The 15,695-nt window shown below is 60.7% G+C and overlaps 3 protein-coding genes across 5 annotated transcripts; 2 read left to right on the forward strand and 1 right to left on the reverse strand.

Moving 5' to 3' along the window:
* Positions 1 to 1,900: 1,900 nt before the first annotated feature.
* Positions 1,901 to 3,783, forward strand: GNG13 (G protein subunit gamma 13). 2 transcript variants are annotated; one of them, XM_081297308.1, is made up of 3 exons: positions 1,901 to 2,057; positions 3,363 to 3,494; positions 3,623 to 3,783. In XM_081297308.1, the coding sequence occupies exons 2-3, from the start codon at positions 3,397 to 3,399 to the stop codon at positions 3,726 to 3,728; spliced, it is 204 nt and encodes a 67-aa protein (XP_081153434.1). In that variant the 5' UTR covers positions 1,901 to 2,057; positions 3,363 to 3,396; the 3' UTR covers positions 3,729 to 3,783. The 2 variants fall into 2 exon arrangements, with proteins under 2 accessions (XP_081153434.1, XP_081153433.1); XM_081297307.1 differs by lacking the exon at positions 1,901 to 2,057 and adding an exon at positions 2,239 to 2,301.
* On the reverse strand, positions 3,772 to 12,141 carry CHTF18 (chromosome transmission fidelity factor 18). The gene is made up of 22 exons (XM_081297306.1): positions 12,006 to 12,141; positions 11,681 to 11,878; positions 11,452 to 11,599; positions 11,140 to 11,296; positions 10,578 to 10,670; positions 10,442 to 10,494; positions 10,171 to 10,309; positions 9,521 to 9,730; positions 8,982 to 9,079; positions 8,606 to 8,729; positions 8,371 to 8,522; positions 8,191 to 8,284; positions 7,662 to 7,760; positions 7,463 to 7,593; positions 6,668 to 6,815; positions 5,727 to 5,951; positions 5,498 to 5,647; positions 5,288 to 5,418; positions 4,615 to 4,759; positions 4,367 to 4,498; positions 4,062 to 4,119; positions 3,772 to 3,979 (listed from the first exon to the last, which is right to left on the reverse strand). The coding sequence occupies exons 1-22, from the start codon at positions 12,094 to 12,096 to the stop codon at positions 3,843 to 3,845; spliced, it is 2,913 nt and encodes a 970-aa protein (XP_081153432.1). The 5' UTR covers positions 12,097 to 12,141; the 3' UTR covers positions 3,772 to 3,842.
* A 364-nt stretch (positions 12,142 to 12,505) lies between these two features.
* On the forward strand, positions 12,506 to 15,479 carry RPUSD1 (RNA pseudouridine synthase domain containing 1). Of its 2 annotated transcripts, XM_081298926.1 has the most exons (6): positions 12,506 to 12,666; positions 12,954 to 13,196; positions 13,307 to 13,430; positions 13,595 to 13,697; positions 13,835 to 13,936; positions 14,323 to 15,479. In XM_081298926.1, exons 2-6 carry the CDS (start codon positions 13,015 to 13,017, stop codon positions 14,730 to 14,732), a joined length of 921 nt encoding a protein of 306 aa, XP_081155052.1. In that variant the 5' UTR covers positions 12,506 to 12,666; positions 12,954 to 13,014; the 3' UTR covers positions 14,733 to 15,479. The 2 variants fall into 2 exon arrangements, with proteins under 2 accessions (XP_081155052.1, XP_081155051.1); XM_081298925.1 differs by having other exon boundaries at positions 12,506 to 13,196.
* The last annotated feature ends 216 nt before the right edge of the window (positions 15,480 to 15,695 follow it).

A 15,695-nucleotide genomic window follows, 5' to 3' on the forward strand; every position in this document is an offset into this window, starting at 1 on the left:
CTCACACACTACAGAAGTGGGGCAAGAGGTAGGACCCAGGAGCAGACAGGAGGGCCTTCTTCCCTCCCCTGCCCTGTGGTGGCAGAACAACTCCAGTCCACACCCAACATGCAGCTACCTGTCAGCTCCTCTTGGGGACTTAGGCAGTGGGGCACTCACAGGAACTGGACCTGATAGCTGGACCCACTCTGGTCAAGGTAAATGGCATAAGAGTGGGATCCAGAAGGCTTAGCGCCTGGTTAGGTTCCAAACCAAGACATGCCAGAGCCACTGCCTACCACCCTGAGTTCAGCATGTCACCTCCAGGGCCCAGGCTGGAAACACTGCTGCCTCCAGTGAATGGGGGACATCCTCTGGTGCTCTGGCAGGTCCCCACTTGTCCTGCCTTGTCTGGAGCCTGAAGTGGCTCCCTTCCCCCAGGACGATCTGTTCTCCTGTGCTCAGCCACAAGGACAGCCTACAGCAGCCTACAATGGAGACCCTCCAAAGTCCCTATGTCAGGACACACGCCCAGTCACTGCACATAACGGGCCCTGGCAGGGAAGGGGTGAACACTGGACCCGAGAGGCCTGGCACTCTTGGCTTTAAGCTCCCTGCCCCCTAAACCCACAGTGAAAATAATCCCTCGCTCCCTGGCATGCCCCAGTTCCAGATGCAGCTCAATCTGGCACAGCTGCCACAGATGCAGGTCAGGAATGGGAGGCACAGTGGCCCTGCTTCACACAGCTCAGCAAGAAAGCTGCCCACCGACTCAGGGAGCCCAAGAAGACAAGGCTTTCCTGTCCACCAGCCACCCTGCAGAGTTCTGCACTCTCCTGGGCAGGTTGGGCTGTAGGGCCCTAGGACTTCCCCTGTGACATCACTGCCCCTGTTGCTGTCCACAAGCCCCTAGCTCAGGGAGTCCAGGAGCACCTGCCAAGTGCCAGATCCAAGCCTCCCTCCAGGCCTGGCCTCTACAGGGATTGTTTGGGGAGCCTGGTCCTGCCTCCTCTGGGGCTCTTGTTGCTGCCTGGGGGCCCCTGTCCAAGACACAGCCTATTCTGTGCGTCACCCAAGGACTCCCAGGGCACACCTGAGCAAATAGGATGTCAGGAAAGGAGCCTGAGGAAATGGGGGATGGCCTCTGCCCTGCAGGAGGTGGAGGGCAGGGCCAGTGTGTAGCTCAGTGCCATCACAGGGTCTTTGAAGAGCAAGGGAGAAAACTAACAGGCACGGAGCCCCCAAGGGGCTTGTGGCCAATGAAGAAACCTCCCCCAAACCCCAAAGACCTCCTAGTCTCAGCTGAGCACCTGAGCTGCTCACCACCCACAGGTAGGTGCAGTGCAGGGACCTCTGGCCATTCTTAGCTCAGGGCAGACCAAAGAGTGGCTGTGTCTCCTAGCCCTTGGGAATGGGGGCCGCTGCCTTGGAAGGAGGAACAGGAACCAGAGCAGGAAGCAACTCTGCAGAGACCAGGTCCTTGGCAGGACAGGATCACACCCTGGGCCTACAGGCCACACAATCCCTCCATTGGTAGACACTACTGAGGACCACCTGCACGCTGTGGGCTACAGAGACTGCTGGCCCAGTTACTTTCAGCTGGGAGTACTGGAGCATGGGAAGACCCTGATCATACGGGCCTCTTAGGCTGGGGTACAGATTTAGCCTACCGAAGTCCCAGTACTAGGACAAGGCATCCAGGAGACCACTCAATGGAGTTGAAGAACTCTTAGCCCAGCTCCAGAGCTGACCCTGAGGCTGGGCCAGTCCCACACGCCCCAGGATAGATGTCCCGCCCACTGGGGGATGCTGAGCTCCTAGGGTCAGCCTGGCCCTGAGGAGGCGGTGCCAGTCCCACACGCCCCAGAATAGATGTCCCGCCCACTGGGGGATGCAGAGCTCCTAGGGTCAGCCTGGCCCTGAGGAGGCGGTGCCAGGGCCCAGGTGGCAGGAGAAGGCGGGGCGCCAACCAACACTCTGCCAGCCTCACAGCTCAGACTCACTCCGCACGAACATCATCTGGTCCCCGTCATAACTTGGCCTCTGTCATCACTTGACCCTCGTTGTCACCTTACAAAGTAAGTCCAATGAACAGGTCTCTTGCATAGAGGGAAACCCAGGCCCCAGTACTCGCTTAGATCCGTCCCTCTGGACAGACCCTAACCCCTGGGGCTAGGATAGCTACCCAGCGGGCCAACTGGTGGAGTGACCCCGGCGCCGCGCCGCCGAGCCGCGTCTGTCCTGCGCCGTGCGCGCCACCCGCAGTGCCTGCGTGCGCCGCGAGGTGCGCGGGCGGCGGCCGGGCTCCGGCAGCGGCGGCAGGTAGGGCGGGTGCGGCACGGGCGTGGGCAGGGCAGGGCGGTGGACCCCCAGCCCCAGAGGGGTCCACGCGCGAGCACGCCCACGCCCACGCGGCTGTCCGCGTGCCAGGCCGCTGGAACGTGGGTCTTTAGGAGAGGAGAACTGCATTCCCCCACTGATTCCTGGCTCATTCTCACTCCTGAGGGATCCTCTGCCAACCCCTCCTACCCTGGCCGATTGCAGCCCAGGCTTGAACCACCGCCAAGCCCTTGGCCCTTCCCCTGGCCAGGCTTAGTGCAGCACCCTGGGACGGAGATTCTGCCCAGGACAGCTCCTGGGCCTGAAATAGGGGCGCCCCCAGTCCCCTTCCAAAGTGGAGGATGCCAGGGCTGGGGGCTGAGGAACTGCGGGGGGCCCACTGGTACCCTGGAGTGGGCTGGGAGTAGACGCAGCAAAGGGCTGCCCATCCTCACGGTATCCCAGGTCTCCCAAGAGCTCCCAGCTTGCAGCTCCTCCTGGTAGGATGGGAAGCTGAGGCCAGTGGCCTGAAGGCTGCTGCAGACACTGGCCCAAGGGCTGAGGCCCGCTTCCCCAGACCCTCCACACGCCCCACTCCACCCAAAATGCAAATTGCAGCCAAATCTGCCAAGCCCAGGACCAACTTGCCTAGTGGGCTTTGCCATGCAAAGCAGACACTGCACAGGAGGGCCAGGACATATCCAGCATCCAGGGGTCCTCAGCCTGCCCCCCACTGGATGGTCTGTGGGCCTGACCAAAGGGTGGAGGAGCTGGTCTGGGCACACCAGTGCCTGTCCTGCTGTCCCTGGGGGCAGAGGAGAGTGGCCCGTCCTTGTGTGGGTCCAAGATGGAAGTGTTCAGCAGCTAATTAGCCCCACTGGGCAGGGGGAGGCGTGTGGGGCCTTGTTAATGGGGCCTCATGGGACATCACAGAGCCCTGCTGCGCTGGTCTTGCCTCTGTGGACCCAGGGAAGGACAGGGCTGGACCCCTCCCTCCCCTTGTTCTGGGGAGCTCAGGTCATTGGGGGGCAGCCCACAGTTGTTGTTTCCTCCCTGCCCTCCAGCCCCAGGCTGGCCACTTCCGAAGCCCCTGACGCCATGGAGGAGTGGGATGTACCCCAGATGAAGAAGGAGGTCGAGAGCCTCAAGTACCAGCTGGCCTTCAAGAGGGAGATGTCCTCCAAGACCATCCCCGAGTAAGTCCATCTTGCCTTGTGGTGCCTGTTTCCTGCCTGGCCTCACTGTTCATTTGTGAGCCAGGACCAGGCCCTGGGGCGGGTAGAGGCCACAGAAGGACCTGCACTCACCTTGCCCCCACCCACAGGCTCCTCAAATGGATCGAGGATGGCATCCCCAAAGACCCCTTCCTGAACCCAGACCTGATGAAGAACAACCCCTGGGTGGAGAAGGGCAAGTGTGCCATCCTGTGAGCGCAGGCCCAACTCTGCGTGTGAAAGGTGTGACTTTATAAAGACTTCTCCAGTATCTGTGCTTTGTACATTCCCTGCGGGAGGTGAGGCCTGGGGTCCTGGGGTCGGTACACACTACAGCAGGTCCCGGATGTACAGGCTGCGCCGCACCGCATTGGAGACGCCCTCGTTGAAGCGGAACCAGACCTGGCTCCTGCCCACTGCTGTGCCCATGAGCCACTCGACTGCATCCTTCTTGGAGGCCTCCACCTCTGTGGGGACCACACAGTGGGTTCTGGGCCACTCCTGGCCCCCCACAACCCCACCCCCACGCCGCCGGCCACCCACACACACCTGTGTTTGGGGCTGCAGCTCTCCTGACTATCACACGTCCAAAGAAGTCCCTCTCAGGCTGGTGGGGAAGAGGGGCTGTTAGGCTGGTGGAGTAGCTGGTGGAGTAGTTGGCAGGGCCTTGGGCATCTGAGCAAGGGCCCCGGGCTGGGAGACCTTTCCCAGCCTACTACAGGCTTGCCAAGAGGACTAGGGGCAGGACCAACAGGTGGATCCTTGGGACTCAGAGCCAGCAGAGGCTCCTCACCCACTCCCAGCAACCCTGCCCACACCAGTCCTGATCCTAGGGCCATGCCTCCACCCCGCACCTGCTCCTCCAGTCCTGTTCTTTTCATGATGTGCTCCAGCCTCTGCTTGTGGTTGCATGGGGCAGGCGGCTTCACTGCCTCACCCCCACTGCACCCCAGAAGACCTTCTGGCCCTGGGGGATGCTGGTCCACCTGTAGGGAATAGTGGGATAAGGGCTGGTTGGGCAGACCTAGACCATGGAGAGCGTCCACTCCAGGGCCCTTCCCACCCAGGACCCACTCTGTCCAATGCCCCCAAACAGGATCACCTGGGAGCTGTGCCCAGCCCAGGCAAAGGCCTCTGCCCGCCGCATCTTCTCCACCTCAATCTCCCGGGCAATGAGCTGCTTGGCCTGATAGGTGAGAGGCTTACGGGCAGGCAGATCAGGGAAGCGGCAGACCTCCTCCACGTTCCTGCTCAGGTACACAAGGCAGGACACCAAGGCACCAGTCAGCAGGGCCAGAGCCAATCTTCCCCTTGGTCCACCAACCCCACATAGCACAACCTAAGAGTTGGGTGTGGAACCAGGTCCTGGAGCTGCCCTTTCCCAGCCCCAGGGCATTCTGGAACTAACTGCCTTCAGCCTATTTCCTGAACTCTAAGAGGGGATTAGGTGGAACCCGCCAGGCTGTGGGGGAGCAAGACATCATCCCGCCTATGCCTCCTGCCACTCTGCTCCCACAGAGCCCTGGGAAGCTGGAGGCACACACAGGCCACCCAGGGTGAGGGTGGGGGGCTCAGGAGCCACTCCTATGGGACACTGAGGCCAGGGAAGCAGTCCAAGGCATGGTTGACCCAGAGTAGGACAGGGTCCCCAACTCAGCCACATCTGGAAGAGGCTGAGCTGGAGATGACACTGGTGCCTCACCAAGACCACATTGGCCTTGGTGCCCGATCTGCAGCCCGGAGGCCTCCCCAGCCCTGTGTGCCGGAGGACTCACGGCTCCAGCCTGTAGAGATACTGCCCATCAGGCATGCGTTCCTGGCGGTACGTGAGGCTGTAGGCCAGCATGGTGCCTACGAGGCTGGACAGCTGTTGCTTCTCGCGGGCACTGTACAGCTGTGTGCTTACCTGGGAACAGCAGGACAGGCTGAGCAGGCAGGGCCGCTCCAGCCAGGAGCCCACCCTTCCCTCGGCACTCAGCACTCACTGGCCGCAGCCTGGGCGCAAGGATGTCTAGTAGCAGGCAAAGGGTGTCCAGAACAAGGGCCTGGGGCGTGGCCTGGCTGCGGGTGGCCGGTGCAATGCCTGCCACCAACGTCTGGATCAAGTTCCTTATCTGGCTCATCCGGCTCTGGGCCTGGGAAGAGGATGAGCCAGGGTTGGGTCCCAGAATGTGCCAGGGTCAGACCCTGGACACAGGCAGGCACAGGACACACCTCCTGCTGGCTGCTGGGGAAGGTGACCCGTGGCACATGGCTAGAGGCAAAGAGTACGTGGAAGGCTGCAGGCAAGAAGGGCAGGTAGCGCAGAAGTTGGAAGCTCTGGCCATGGTGGGCAGCGCGCTCCAGCAGGTCATCAAAGGCCAGCCAGTCAAGGGCTGTGCACACAGCACCCATGCTGGAGTCTCTGAGCCGGAGACGCAGGAAGTTGTCGAACAGGCCCTACGGGAAGTGGCAGCCTGAGTCCAACAGCCCATGCCCCGTCCACCCACACAAGTACCACCCGCAGGATCCCTCTCTACCTCCTGCCCACCCTGCAAAGTCCAGGGTGCAGGAATCAGCTATAGGGAGAGGCCGCAGGGACTGAGGAGTTCCACTCAGAGCTCACTTGCTTGAGAAAACCCTGAGGGTAGGAACCACCCACCCACTGCTTCTAGGAGCCCAGAGCCAACGGAGTCCAGCCCCAGCCCCTCCCCAACACAGCCAAAAAGAAGCTCCACCCACCAGAATCCAGGGCACAGAGGCCCTGCTGGCCCCCCAGGGAGTCCCACCCCTGCTGTCCCTCTGCACCATGACTTTCTGGACTGACAGATGAGTCCCAGCTGCTAATCCAAAGCTGCTTAGAGTTGGGAGGCAGCTTAGGGATTCCTGGGGGGCAGGGGTGCCTTTGCCACCTGCTTAAACCAAAACTTCACCCTCTCCTGCTATCCAGAACCCAGCCCTTCCCAGCCCCCAGACAGCTCCCACAGCAGCCAGAGCAACCCCTCATTAGAGATCCAGGTTCCCTGCTTCCCTGCACCCCAAAGAACTCTGAGGCCCATCCGTCCACGTCTTGCTCCTGCCCCACCTTCTCCTCACACAACACTGTCCAGAGAGCACTTGCTGTTCATTGTCCATTCCCTTGCACAGGGGAGAGGTCTGCAATGGAGGGCAGGTACCTGAACCACTTTCTCATGCTCGCCTGCTGAGGTGGTGATGCGCAGGAGGTGGTAGAACCGCTGGGAGGCCAAAGTGAGGGAGCCCATGTCCCCATCACTGAGCAGGAGCGAGTGGGCTGGCAGGGTTGGGACCTGGCCAATAAGTCGCCTGCAGGGGCAGCAGGGTGCTGAGCTGAGATGGAATCTAGTGGCAAGCAGAGGCACCCAGCACTCCCTGACAGCCTCGAAGCCCCGTCCCACCCAGCCCGGGCAGTCTCCTGGGTGGTGTTCTGCTGCCTTTGCTGGTCTAGGTCTGTGCCACTTGCCTAGGGTTGCCTAAGACTTCAGCTTCAGTATCCAGAAAGCCCCTGCTCTGGAATTCCCCTTGGGGTGGGCAGTCCTCAGGAGACCAGGAAAACCAAGTTCCACAGACCCAAGAGCTCCCCACTCCCAGTGCCTCCCCTCTGTCCTCAGGACACTGACCAGGTCAGCATCCCCACTGGGCCCCAAACCTCAGTCAGGGCAGACACGACTGTTCCCTGCCCACCTGAGGCCTGTTGGTCTGGCTCAGGTGGCAAAGACATGGGTGATCCCAGCCACACCCTGAAGCACCCTCCCACCAAGGTGTCCAGGTGGCTTCTGCCACTGACCCTAAGCCATGCAGGCTATGGGGACCCAGGGGTAAGGGAGGCCAAGTCGGAGTCTCAAAGGCCTCCTGGCACTGGGTCTCTGTTGCTAAAGTTGGTGTTGGTCCATACACACAGTGCTGAGCACCGTGGCCATAGTGCTGAGGCTGGCCTGCCACACACTGCCTACCTCTGGGCCCGGGGAAGCTGGAAGACCTCTTGCCACACGGAGAACAGCCCCTTGCGCTGGTCCTTAAGGCCAACATGGGTGGTCTGCACATCCTGTACACTGAGCTCCCGCTGTCCCCGCCCATGCAGGAACTGGAAACAGGTGGCGGGTGAGAGGCAGCACCCTCCCTCGACCTTGCCCCACCTGGGTGCCTACCCACCTGCAAAGTGTTGATGCAGGCACGGATGTCATTGTCTGTCTTCTCACAGAGGGCTGCCAGTGCACCAGGGTCGGACCGCATGCCTTGCCGCAGGGAGACCTACGGGGAGGGTGCCCAAGTGCTAAGCTTGGACCACACGCCCTGCCGCAGGGAGACCTACAGGAGGGTGCCCAAGTGCTGGGCTTGGATGCCATGCCCTGCCCAAGGAGGCCTACAGTGCTGGGGTGCTGGAGTACCTTCCCATTGCTCTCAGAGAACAGCCTGCCCTCAGAGCCCACCTTGTGACCACAATCCTGTTCCCTACAAACAGGTAAATAGCACCCTTCATCCTGTGAGTGACAGGCTGCAGGTACCTGGAATTGGCCCCCAACCCTACTCGACCATCCACCCCATGGGCCAAGCTGGTCCTGGAACCAGTACCAGGGGCCTTGGTAGAGGAGGGGATGAAAGCAAGGGGGGCTAAGATAGGGCCATATCCCCCCACCCAAAGTCTTTGTGCAACCCTGGCTGCATGCTATGCCCTGCTGACCTCCTGGAGCCGCTGCACCAGCCTTGAGGGCAGAGTGGGTGGGAAGTGGAGCAGGAAGGCCTGCTGCTTCAGCTGCCGCAGAGATGGTGCAAACCTGTAGATAGGAGGCCATGTGCAGGGGCTTCTCCCGAGAGCCCTAGGTCTCTCCTATCAGGAGCCCTGTCCAGCTACCCGACTCACTGGTCATTGCAGATGCAGATGATGGGCCTCATCAGGAGGCCCCCCTCTGTTCGGCGCCGGCGGCCCCCACCTGAGGGCACAGCTGGGGCCCCTAGTTCTGCCTCCTGTGGACCCTTGCGGTTCACGATGCTCAACAGAACATTGATGGCAGCCTTCAGGAAGGTGCACAGCAAGGTAATGAGCTGAGGCCCTGGTGCCAGCCCACCCTCCTCTCCAGGGCAGCAAGGAGGCTCACCATGGGGGCCCCATCAATCTCATCAATAACCAGACAGTTGGGCTTTCCGCCTGCACCTAACACTGACTCCATCTGCGTGGCTGCCTCGATGCGAACACGAAAGGCCTCGGGGCTGCGGTCATCACTGCAATAGTAAGACCAGCAGGAAAGTATCATGGGGCAGCAGTGGCCTCAGCAGAAGGGCCTCAAGACATGAGCCATGCCTTGTGCAGAGGCCACTGAGGAAGGCTGCGAACCCACAGACCACACACCCAAGGCCCCCGCGCCTCCATGAGGCAAAAACAACCAGAGCTGGATTTCAGGACTGCAGCCCAGACTCCACCACACATGTCAGAACAGACAGGAGACCAAAGAATAGGGCTTCCATGCTACCCACCTGGCATTCATCTCCACCACACAATACCCAGCATGTTTTGCAATCACGTGTGCCAGCGTGGTCTTGCCCAGCCCTGGGGGCCCACAGAGCAGTGCCACCTGCAGCCAAAACAGATGAAGATGCGCTGCAAGCCATGGCAGGGGGGAGCCTGGCCACCAGCCAGAGGCGCACCCCAACCCACCCAGCCATCACATGAGACTATCAGTCCCAGTACTCAGAGCACAACAGTCCTCAAGACAGGAAAAGAAAACCCTGCAAGGGCAATTTACTTGGGCAACGACCTACCATTCACCCAGATCATGCTGGTGTGGTACAGGACCCTCTTGGGGACACTGACTTTACCAAAATTGTCAAGAGAATAAAATCAAGTTCAAACTCCGAACACCGGTGTTTCATGCCAAACTGACCCCCACAGCCTCTAGAGTAGCTAAAGACCTGGCATCTGTCTCAAACTCACAGATCCTGGAGGCACAACACCAGCTGCCCTGTGGCACAGCCCCAGGCTCCGTGGGTGTGCAGCACAGCTGGACGGGGCTTACCTTCTGCCGGGGTCGCTGGCTTGGATCCAGTTCAGCCTCCAGCATCTCCTCTAGCACCTGTGCATGGCTTTTCCACTTGCCAGGGGCTGTGGCCTCCTTGCCAATCCTTGCTGGCTCTACACTGGACCTGGGCTTCCGGGCAGGCCTCTCATGGCCAAACACCACAAGGTCCCAGAGTTTCAGCCACTTGAGGAGGCAGCGGTTGGTGAACTGCAGGAAGGGAAGGTTGGCCTAAGGGAGGGACCCCTGCCTGCCCCTCACATCAATCTGCAACCATGAGCACCAAGACAGATGGGACACCAAGGCTCAAGAAGGGGAGGGTCCAGGCACCAGTCCCTTGGCAGTGATGACACAATGGTGCCCACACCAGGACCTCCATGCCCACAGACCTGGCCCCAGCCTCCATAACTCCCTACCCTCCCTAAGAAACCCAGCCAGTGAAGTGCTCAGTGCAGGAAAGGGAGCAGGCTTGGGGCAGTGACCAGCAGTAAAACAGCTCTATGCTGTTTCCCCATCTGCAACTCATTGTGGCAAACCAGACTCCCACTTCATTCCAACAGCCCAGTGGACCGGCAATGCAAAGGCCAGCTGGATGCTAGGTCTCTCCCTGTAGTTAACTGAAGCCAGTCACAACCAAGAAGGACACTCACGTCATCACTGAGCAGCTCTGTGTAATGCTTGGGTGCAAACTCATCCACCCAAAGGCAGTGTTGGGATGTGTCTTGGACACCAGCAGTCTCCTGCTCTGGGACCTCCATAGGCTGGGCCTCTTCTTCTTCAGGCCTAAGGCTGGAGAGTATTGTGTCCTGAGCTAATGTGTTCATGCCTTTACTGCTCACAGGGACCATACCAAGCATATACTCCGCAAGAATCAGGCTAAGACCAGAAAGGGTCCCGGGGTGGACAAGCCCACCAAGTCACCTGTGCAGAGTATCTGAGAGCCGCTGGGCCTCCTCCAGCAATCGCTGGTGCCGCTATGCAAAGAGAGGTGCAGGTCAGGACATCTCCAGTAGCCAAGAGCCCCAGCACTCCCCCCAGTAAGCTCTACAGACCCCACCTCATTGTCGACCTGCTCTTTCAGGGAGCTGAAAGACACACCCAGCAGGTCCAGCTGGCCATGGCCTCGCCACTGGACATCCAAGAGAGGGCTCTGGGTAGGACAAAAGCAGCAGTTACCTCTAGACCCCCTCAAAGGCCATGGGTCACCCAAAAACTCCACCCCCCACAGAAGCTGGCCAAGGGAAACAGATGAAACTCTATCTGATCAGGGACAAGGGAGGAAGCCACCCCAGCGGGAACAGGTCCAAGAAAGGGAAGGCATAAAGGGTAGAGAAAGGGAAAGGGGGACCCTCCCCACCTCATCCCAGGCAGTGCACAGGGTGGAGGGCATGTGAACAGCTGGGATGGCAGCAGGGCACCAGAAGGCTGTCTCCTCTACAGCTGCACCCCTCAAAGCAGCTTGGCTCCCCCAGCCCCAGGCACACCCACTTCCAGCAAACCAGGCACCTGCCAAGTCTGCTGAGAGCCCAATGGGGACATGAGGCCTAGGGTTCTTTCTTAAATAGCCCCAACATGCCCATCCCTCAGGAAGGCCACAATCAGCCCCATGCAGACTCCACCTTCACCCCAGTGCCTGTGGGGTCAGCATGCAGCACCAGAAAAACCCGGTCGCCGCTGGTGGATGTCACATTGATGAAATCCTCTAAGACTGGGGGTCGCCTCAGAACAGGATTGCAGGTACCTGGCAAGGCCTGCCTGGAACCTGTATTTGGAGTCCTGGGGAGGAACAGGGCAGTCTCAGGGACTCTGCCTCCTGTCACTCCCAGATGGAGTGCCTGGGCCCACCCTCCCACAGGGCCTAATCCAGGGAAAGGGAGCTTTCCAGGTCCCTCTTGGACAGATGTAGTGTGAGGAGGGCCCCAGTCACACACCCAGCACCCAAGAGTTCAGGGGGGACATCAGGACTCAGTGGGGGCGTGATGTCCCTTGGCGGGGAGTCAGGAAGCAGCGTTTCCTCCCTCTTGAGCCCGAAGTCCAGCCTCTTGACCGCTTCCAACTTGGGTCGTTTAACCTTAGGGGCTACAGAGACACACAGAGGGAGCAGAGGCTCTCCCCTGCCTCACCCACCCAGAGCGCCCAGGAATCATCCCGAGGACCTACTGGGAGGCAGAGGGTCTTCCCTTCCGACAGAGGCATCCACCTCCCGTTTCCTGGTGCTGCGCTTGCGGCTCCCGGGAGATCCTGCCGGACAGGGACTGACCGCCACGTCTCCTCCAGCGATGACCTCCTCGAACGTCAGCTGCGGCCTGCCCGGGGTGAGCTGCTGGCGCTTGGAAGGCGCTGGGAATGGCGTCGCTGCTGAAAGAGGAGTCACGGCAGCCGCGCCCTACCGCCCAGGCCCGCTAATTCCGCCTCACAAGGCCACACTCCTCCGCGCATCCCTCCTAGACCTCCAGGAGGTCACGACCCCCTGGCCCGAGCCCACCTTCCAGCTCGGCCAGCACCTCCAGCTCGGCCGCGAACTGGTTATGGAAGTCATCCTCTACGCCGTGCAGCTGCTCCTCGTAGTCCTCCATGGCGCCCAGCGCTGCGCAACACTGGCTCGGGTCAGCCCCGACGCGCGCTCCAAAACTCCCGCGCCGCAGAAGCCGCGCGCTGCCCCGCCCCGAGCGGCCAGGACCGCCAATCAGCGACCGGGATGCCCAGTGGCTCTCACCATTGGTCAGAGGCGCAGGGGCGGGGTCGTGCACAAAGCCGAATCACCATTCAGTAGTAGGAGCTGCGGAACCTAAGCCACTTTCCATTGGTCCGCACAGCCATCCGTCTGCGGCAGGTGGATCGTGGGCGGGGTGGAGAAGTGCTGCGCGCGCAGAATAGGCAGGAGTCACCACGTAGTGGTGGAAGCCGCGGGCCCACGGATGCTCTCCATTGGCCAGAACAGTCGTCTGTCCGCAGTGGGCGGTCTGTGGGCGGAGCGAAGGCGGGGCTGCGCGCGCAGACTAGTCGGCCGAGAAGCGACTCCGGGTGCCCGGTGGCCCGGCGCGGGGACGTGGGGCTGGAGCCGGGGCCCAGAGCGGCATCGGGGCCGGGACGGCGCTGCCAGGCTGCTTGTCGGTCCTGAAGCTGGAGGGGCGCTCCGAACCGAGGTCTGCCTCTTTGACGTGGTGCCCCTGCCCACTCGGGAAACGGGCCGTAACCCCGTGGGAAGGCTTGTGGGGCACGCTGGACACCCAGGCTGTTTCTCCCAGGTCTGGGGAGGAGAGGGCCCTCTTACCGTCAGCCCGAGACAAAGCTGACTCGCCTGACTTTGGTCGGACTCCCATCCCCATCCGACGCCCCAGCCTGGCCCCGGTGCAGGGCAGCAAGGGCTCCTGCGGATGCAGGCGCACGGTGGGTCTGCACACTGCCTGAGATGCACGGTGCGTGGCTGCAGACCCGGAGCCCGGCACCCCCAGTCCCTAGGGCTCACTCCCACCTGCGAGGCAGCCCCCTCCATGGAGCCAGGCAGCGTGGAGAACCTGTCCATAGTCTACCGGAGCAGCGACTTTCTGGTGGTAAACAAGCACTGGGACCTGCGCATTGATAGTAAAACGTGGCGGGAGACCCTGACCCTGCAGAAGCAGCTGCGGCACCGCTTCCCAGAACTAGCTGACCCTGACACTTGCTACGGGTTCAGGTACACAGTCACCTAGATGGTCTGGCCTCTGTCCAAGGGAAGCTCTGTCATGAAGTTGCTGGCCAGGATAGGACAGGATCCAGCCACCTCTCCCCTCTGTCTCTCCCCAGGTTCTGCCACCAACTGGACTTCTCCACCAGTGGGGCACTGTGTGTGGCCCTTAACAAGGCAGCTGCAGGCAGTGCTTACAGGTGCTTCAAGGAGCGGCGAGTCACCAAGGCCTACCTGGCACTGGTAAGACTTGGATAGTCCCTAGGGTGGGGTGTGGGGACTTGGCACTCCCAGCCCACTTAAGCAGGTCCCTTGGACCAGAGCTCCCCACAAGCCGCACATGGATCAGCCTTCCCAACAGTGGCAGGCTGGCCTGTGAGCTGCATATGAATTCCTCTGCTTGGCAGGTTCGAGGCCACGTCCAGGAGAGCCAGATGACCATCAGCCATGCCATTGGCAAGAACAACACAGAGGGCCGGACCCACACCATGTGCATCGAGGGCACACAGGGTAGGGTAATCAGGGGCAGGGGCCACAGATCTATATCCAGCAGGGACCCTACATGGACATGGCCAACATGGGCAGGTGGGGTTGAACAGGGTCTGGAGGCTGTTCCAGCCTACCCTCACACCCTTCTGTGCACCCAGGTTGCGAGAACCCAAAGCCGAGTCTCACAGAGCTGGTGGTCCTGGAACATGGGTTGTATGCTGGCAGCCCAGCGTCCAAGGTGCTGTTGAAGCCACTTACAGGTGTGTCCAGCATGGGGCAGAGGTCAGTCCCAGGGAAAGGAGCCTAAGGCACAGGCAGCATGGCCAGCTGGGGTCACCCAGCATCTAGTAGAACGGTACGAGGTTTTTGCTGGCTGCTGGCTGTGCTCTGGTGGATTTTGCTGGGTTCTACAGTAAGATCCAGCACTGCCCTGGCTGTGCACTCACAGCAGTCCTAGAGCAATTTCTGCCCTGTGCCCCATCACCTCATTGTCTCATCCCTATCAAGGGTCAGGAAGGTCCTGTCCCAGGCGATTACCATGGGGTTGCATAGTCACAGCAAGGAACCCTACTGGATGTGACGTGGGCCTGGTGGTGTGTGGGCATGCAGTAGCCTCACCCCGCCTGACCCCTGACCCCATCTGCAGGCCGGACTCACCAGCTGCGTGTGCACTGCAGTGCCCTGGGCCACCCCATCGTGGGTGACCTGACGTATGGGCAGGCTGAGGGCCAGGAGGACCAGCCCTTCCGGATGATGTTGCACGCCTTCTACTTGCGCATACCTACACAGGCTGAGTGCGTGGAGGCCTGCACACCAGACCCCTTCCTGCCCTCACTGGATGTCTGCTGGAGCCCACACACCCTATTGCAGCCACTTGACCAGCTTGTCCAGGCCTTACGGGCTGCCTGTGATCCTGACCCCATGGACAGTGGCCCTGGGCCCTGTAGCCCCTCCACACTGCTGCCTGAGCCAGGCCGGCTCCCTCCTGAAACTGAGGCACAGCGAGCCTCTTGTCTGCAGTGGTTATCAGAGTGGACACTGGAGCCAGAAAACTGAGAGCCACTGGGCTGTGTAGGGGGTGCTGGCTCAGTGCCAGTCTGCAGGAGGGACTGGCAGGGCTGGTAGGATACCAGGTAGTCATGTTTGCTGGAGGATTGAGGCTCAGACTGTGGAATAGATGCTTGGCTAGGGAGCTTCCTCCCATGTCCCCTGGAGAAACTGAGGTTCTTCCTGGGATAGTTTTTTTTTTTTTTCCTGGGATGTACTCCTGGGGCCTGCATTTCACAGATTTGCCCAGGCCACTCAGCAGGGAGGGACAGAGCCGGGACCGGGCCAGGCTCTGCCTCCAATATGGGCTCACTCTGGGCTCCTCAGGGCCTGGGCCTGCCTGTCTTTTGTGTTGTGAGGCACTCAGCTCCAGTCTGCCTCTTGAGTTCCCAGCCTGGTTGGACCTTCTGCACCTGTCTTCTTCCTGGCCTGGCCTGCTTCACACCTTGCTTCTGCTGCACTCTGCTGCTGGCCTCGCCTACGTCTGGAGCACAGGGGTGTGGGGGGGCTTCGGAAGAGGCACCTCCCCATGTACTCCTATCCTCTGGGTGCTGCTTCTGCTGCAAGGTCCCACAGGCTTCTGACTGCAGCTCCTGCCACGCCACCATCTTCCTGGATCACACAGCAGTGGGATGCCAGTCCATGCCTTCAGGGAAAGCACAGCCTGGCCTCACCTCCTGTCCCCTACACCTTGGCCAACCACCCTGGCAACAGCTGGGTGAGGATTTGGAATAAATTCTCAGTGCCAAATCCCAAGCGTGACTGAGTGTATCTGATGTGGGGCTCTGGGGTGCTCCTGCCTTTTGCTAGCCCTGCCTCCTGCACATCTCCACTAGCCAGCAGAACCCACGACACCGCTAGGTCCTGGCCTTCAACCTGCCCTCTCTCCATAAGCAGTGAGCCCTTGTGGTTCAGGGTTCTTGGAGGCTGGACTCTTTTATTTTTTAATATCTTTATTTTGTTTGTTTATTT

The sequence above is a fragment of the Spermophilus citellus genome, assembly GCF_964194105.1.
Source record: "Spermophilus citellus genome assembly, chromosome: 6".
Lineage (NCBI taxonomy): Eukaryota > Metazoa > Chordata > Mammalia > Rodentia > Sciuridae > Spermophilus > Spermophilus citellus.

What these genes read in the sequence shown, in the direction of transcription:
- GNG13 (XM_081297308.1), top strand. Translation starts at nt 3,397, where the DNA reads ATGGAGGAGTGGGATGTACCCCAGATGAAGAAGGAGGTCGAGAGCCTC. An exon ending in TCCTCCAAGACCATCCCCGA is followed by an intron (nt 3,495 to 3,622) that starts GTAAGTCCATCT and finishes CCCCACCCACAG; the next exon opens with GCTCCTCAAATGGATCGAGG.
- CHTF18 (XM_081297306.1), bottom strand. Translation starts at nt 12,096, where the DNA reads ATGGAGGACTACGAGGAGCAGCTGCACGGCGTAGAGGATGACTTCCAT. An exon ending in CAGAGCTGCTCAGTGATGAC is followed by an intron (nt 9,731 to 10,170) that starts GTGAGTGTCCTT and finishes CCCTTCCTGCAG; the next exon opens with TTCACCAACCGCTGCCTCCT. An exon ending in ATCTGCATCTGCAATGACCA is followed by an intron (nt 8,285 to 8,370) that starts GTGAGTCGGGTA and finishes TCCTATCTACAG; the next exon opens with GTTTGCACCATCTCTGCGGC.
- RPUSD1 (XM_081298925.1), top strand. Translation starts at nt 12,898, where the DNA reads ATGCAGGCGCACGGTGGGTCTGCACACTGCCTGAGATGCACGGTGCGT. An exon ending in CCAAGGCCTACCTGGCACTG is followed by an intron (nt 13,431 to 13,594) that starts GTAAGACTTGGA and finishes TCTGCTTGGCAG; the next exon opens with GTTCGAGGCCACGTCCAGGA. An exon ending in GCTGTTGAAGCCACTTACAG is followed by an intron (nt 13,937 to 14,322) that starts GTGTGTCCAGCA and finishes CCCCATCTGCAG; the next exon opens with GCCGGACTCACCAGCTGCGT.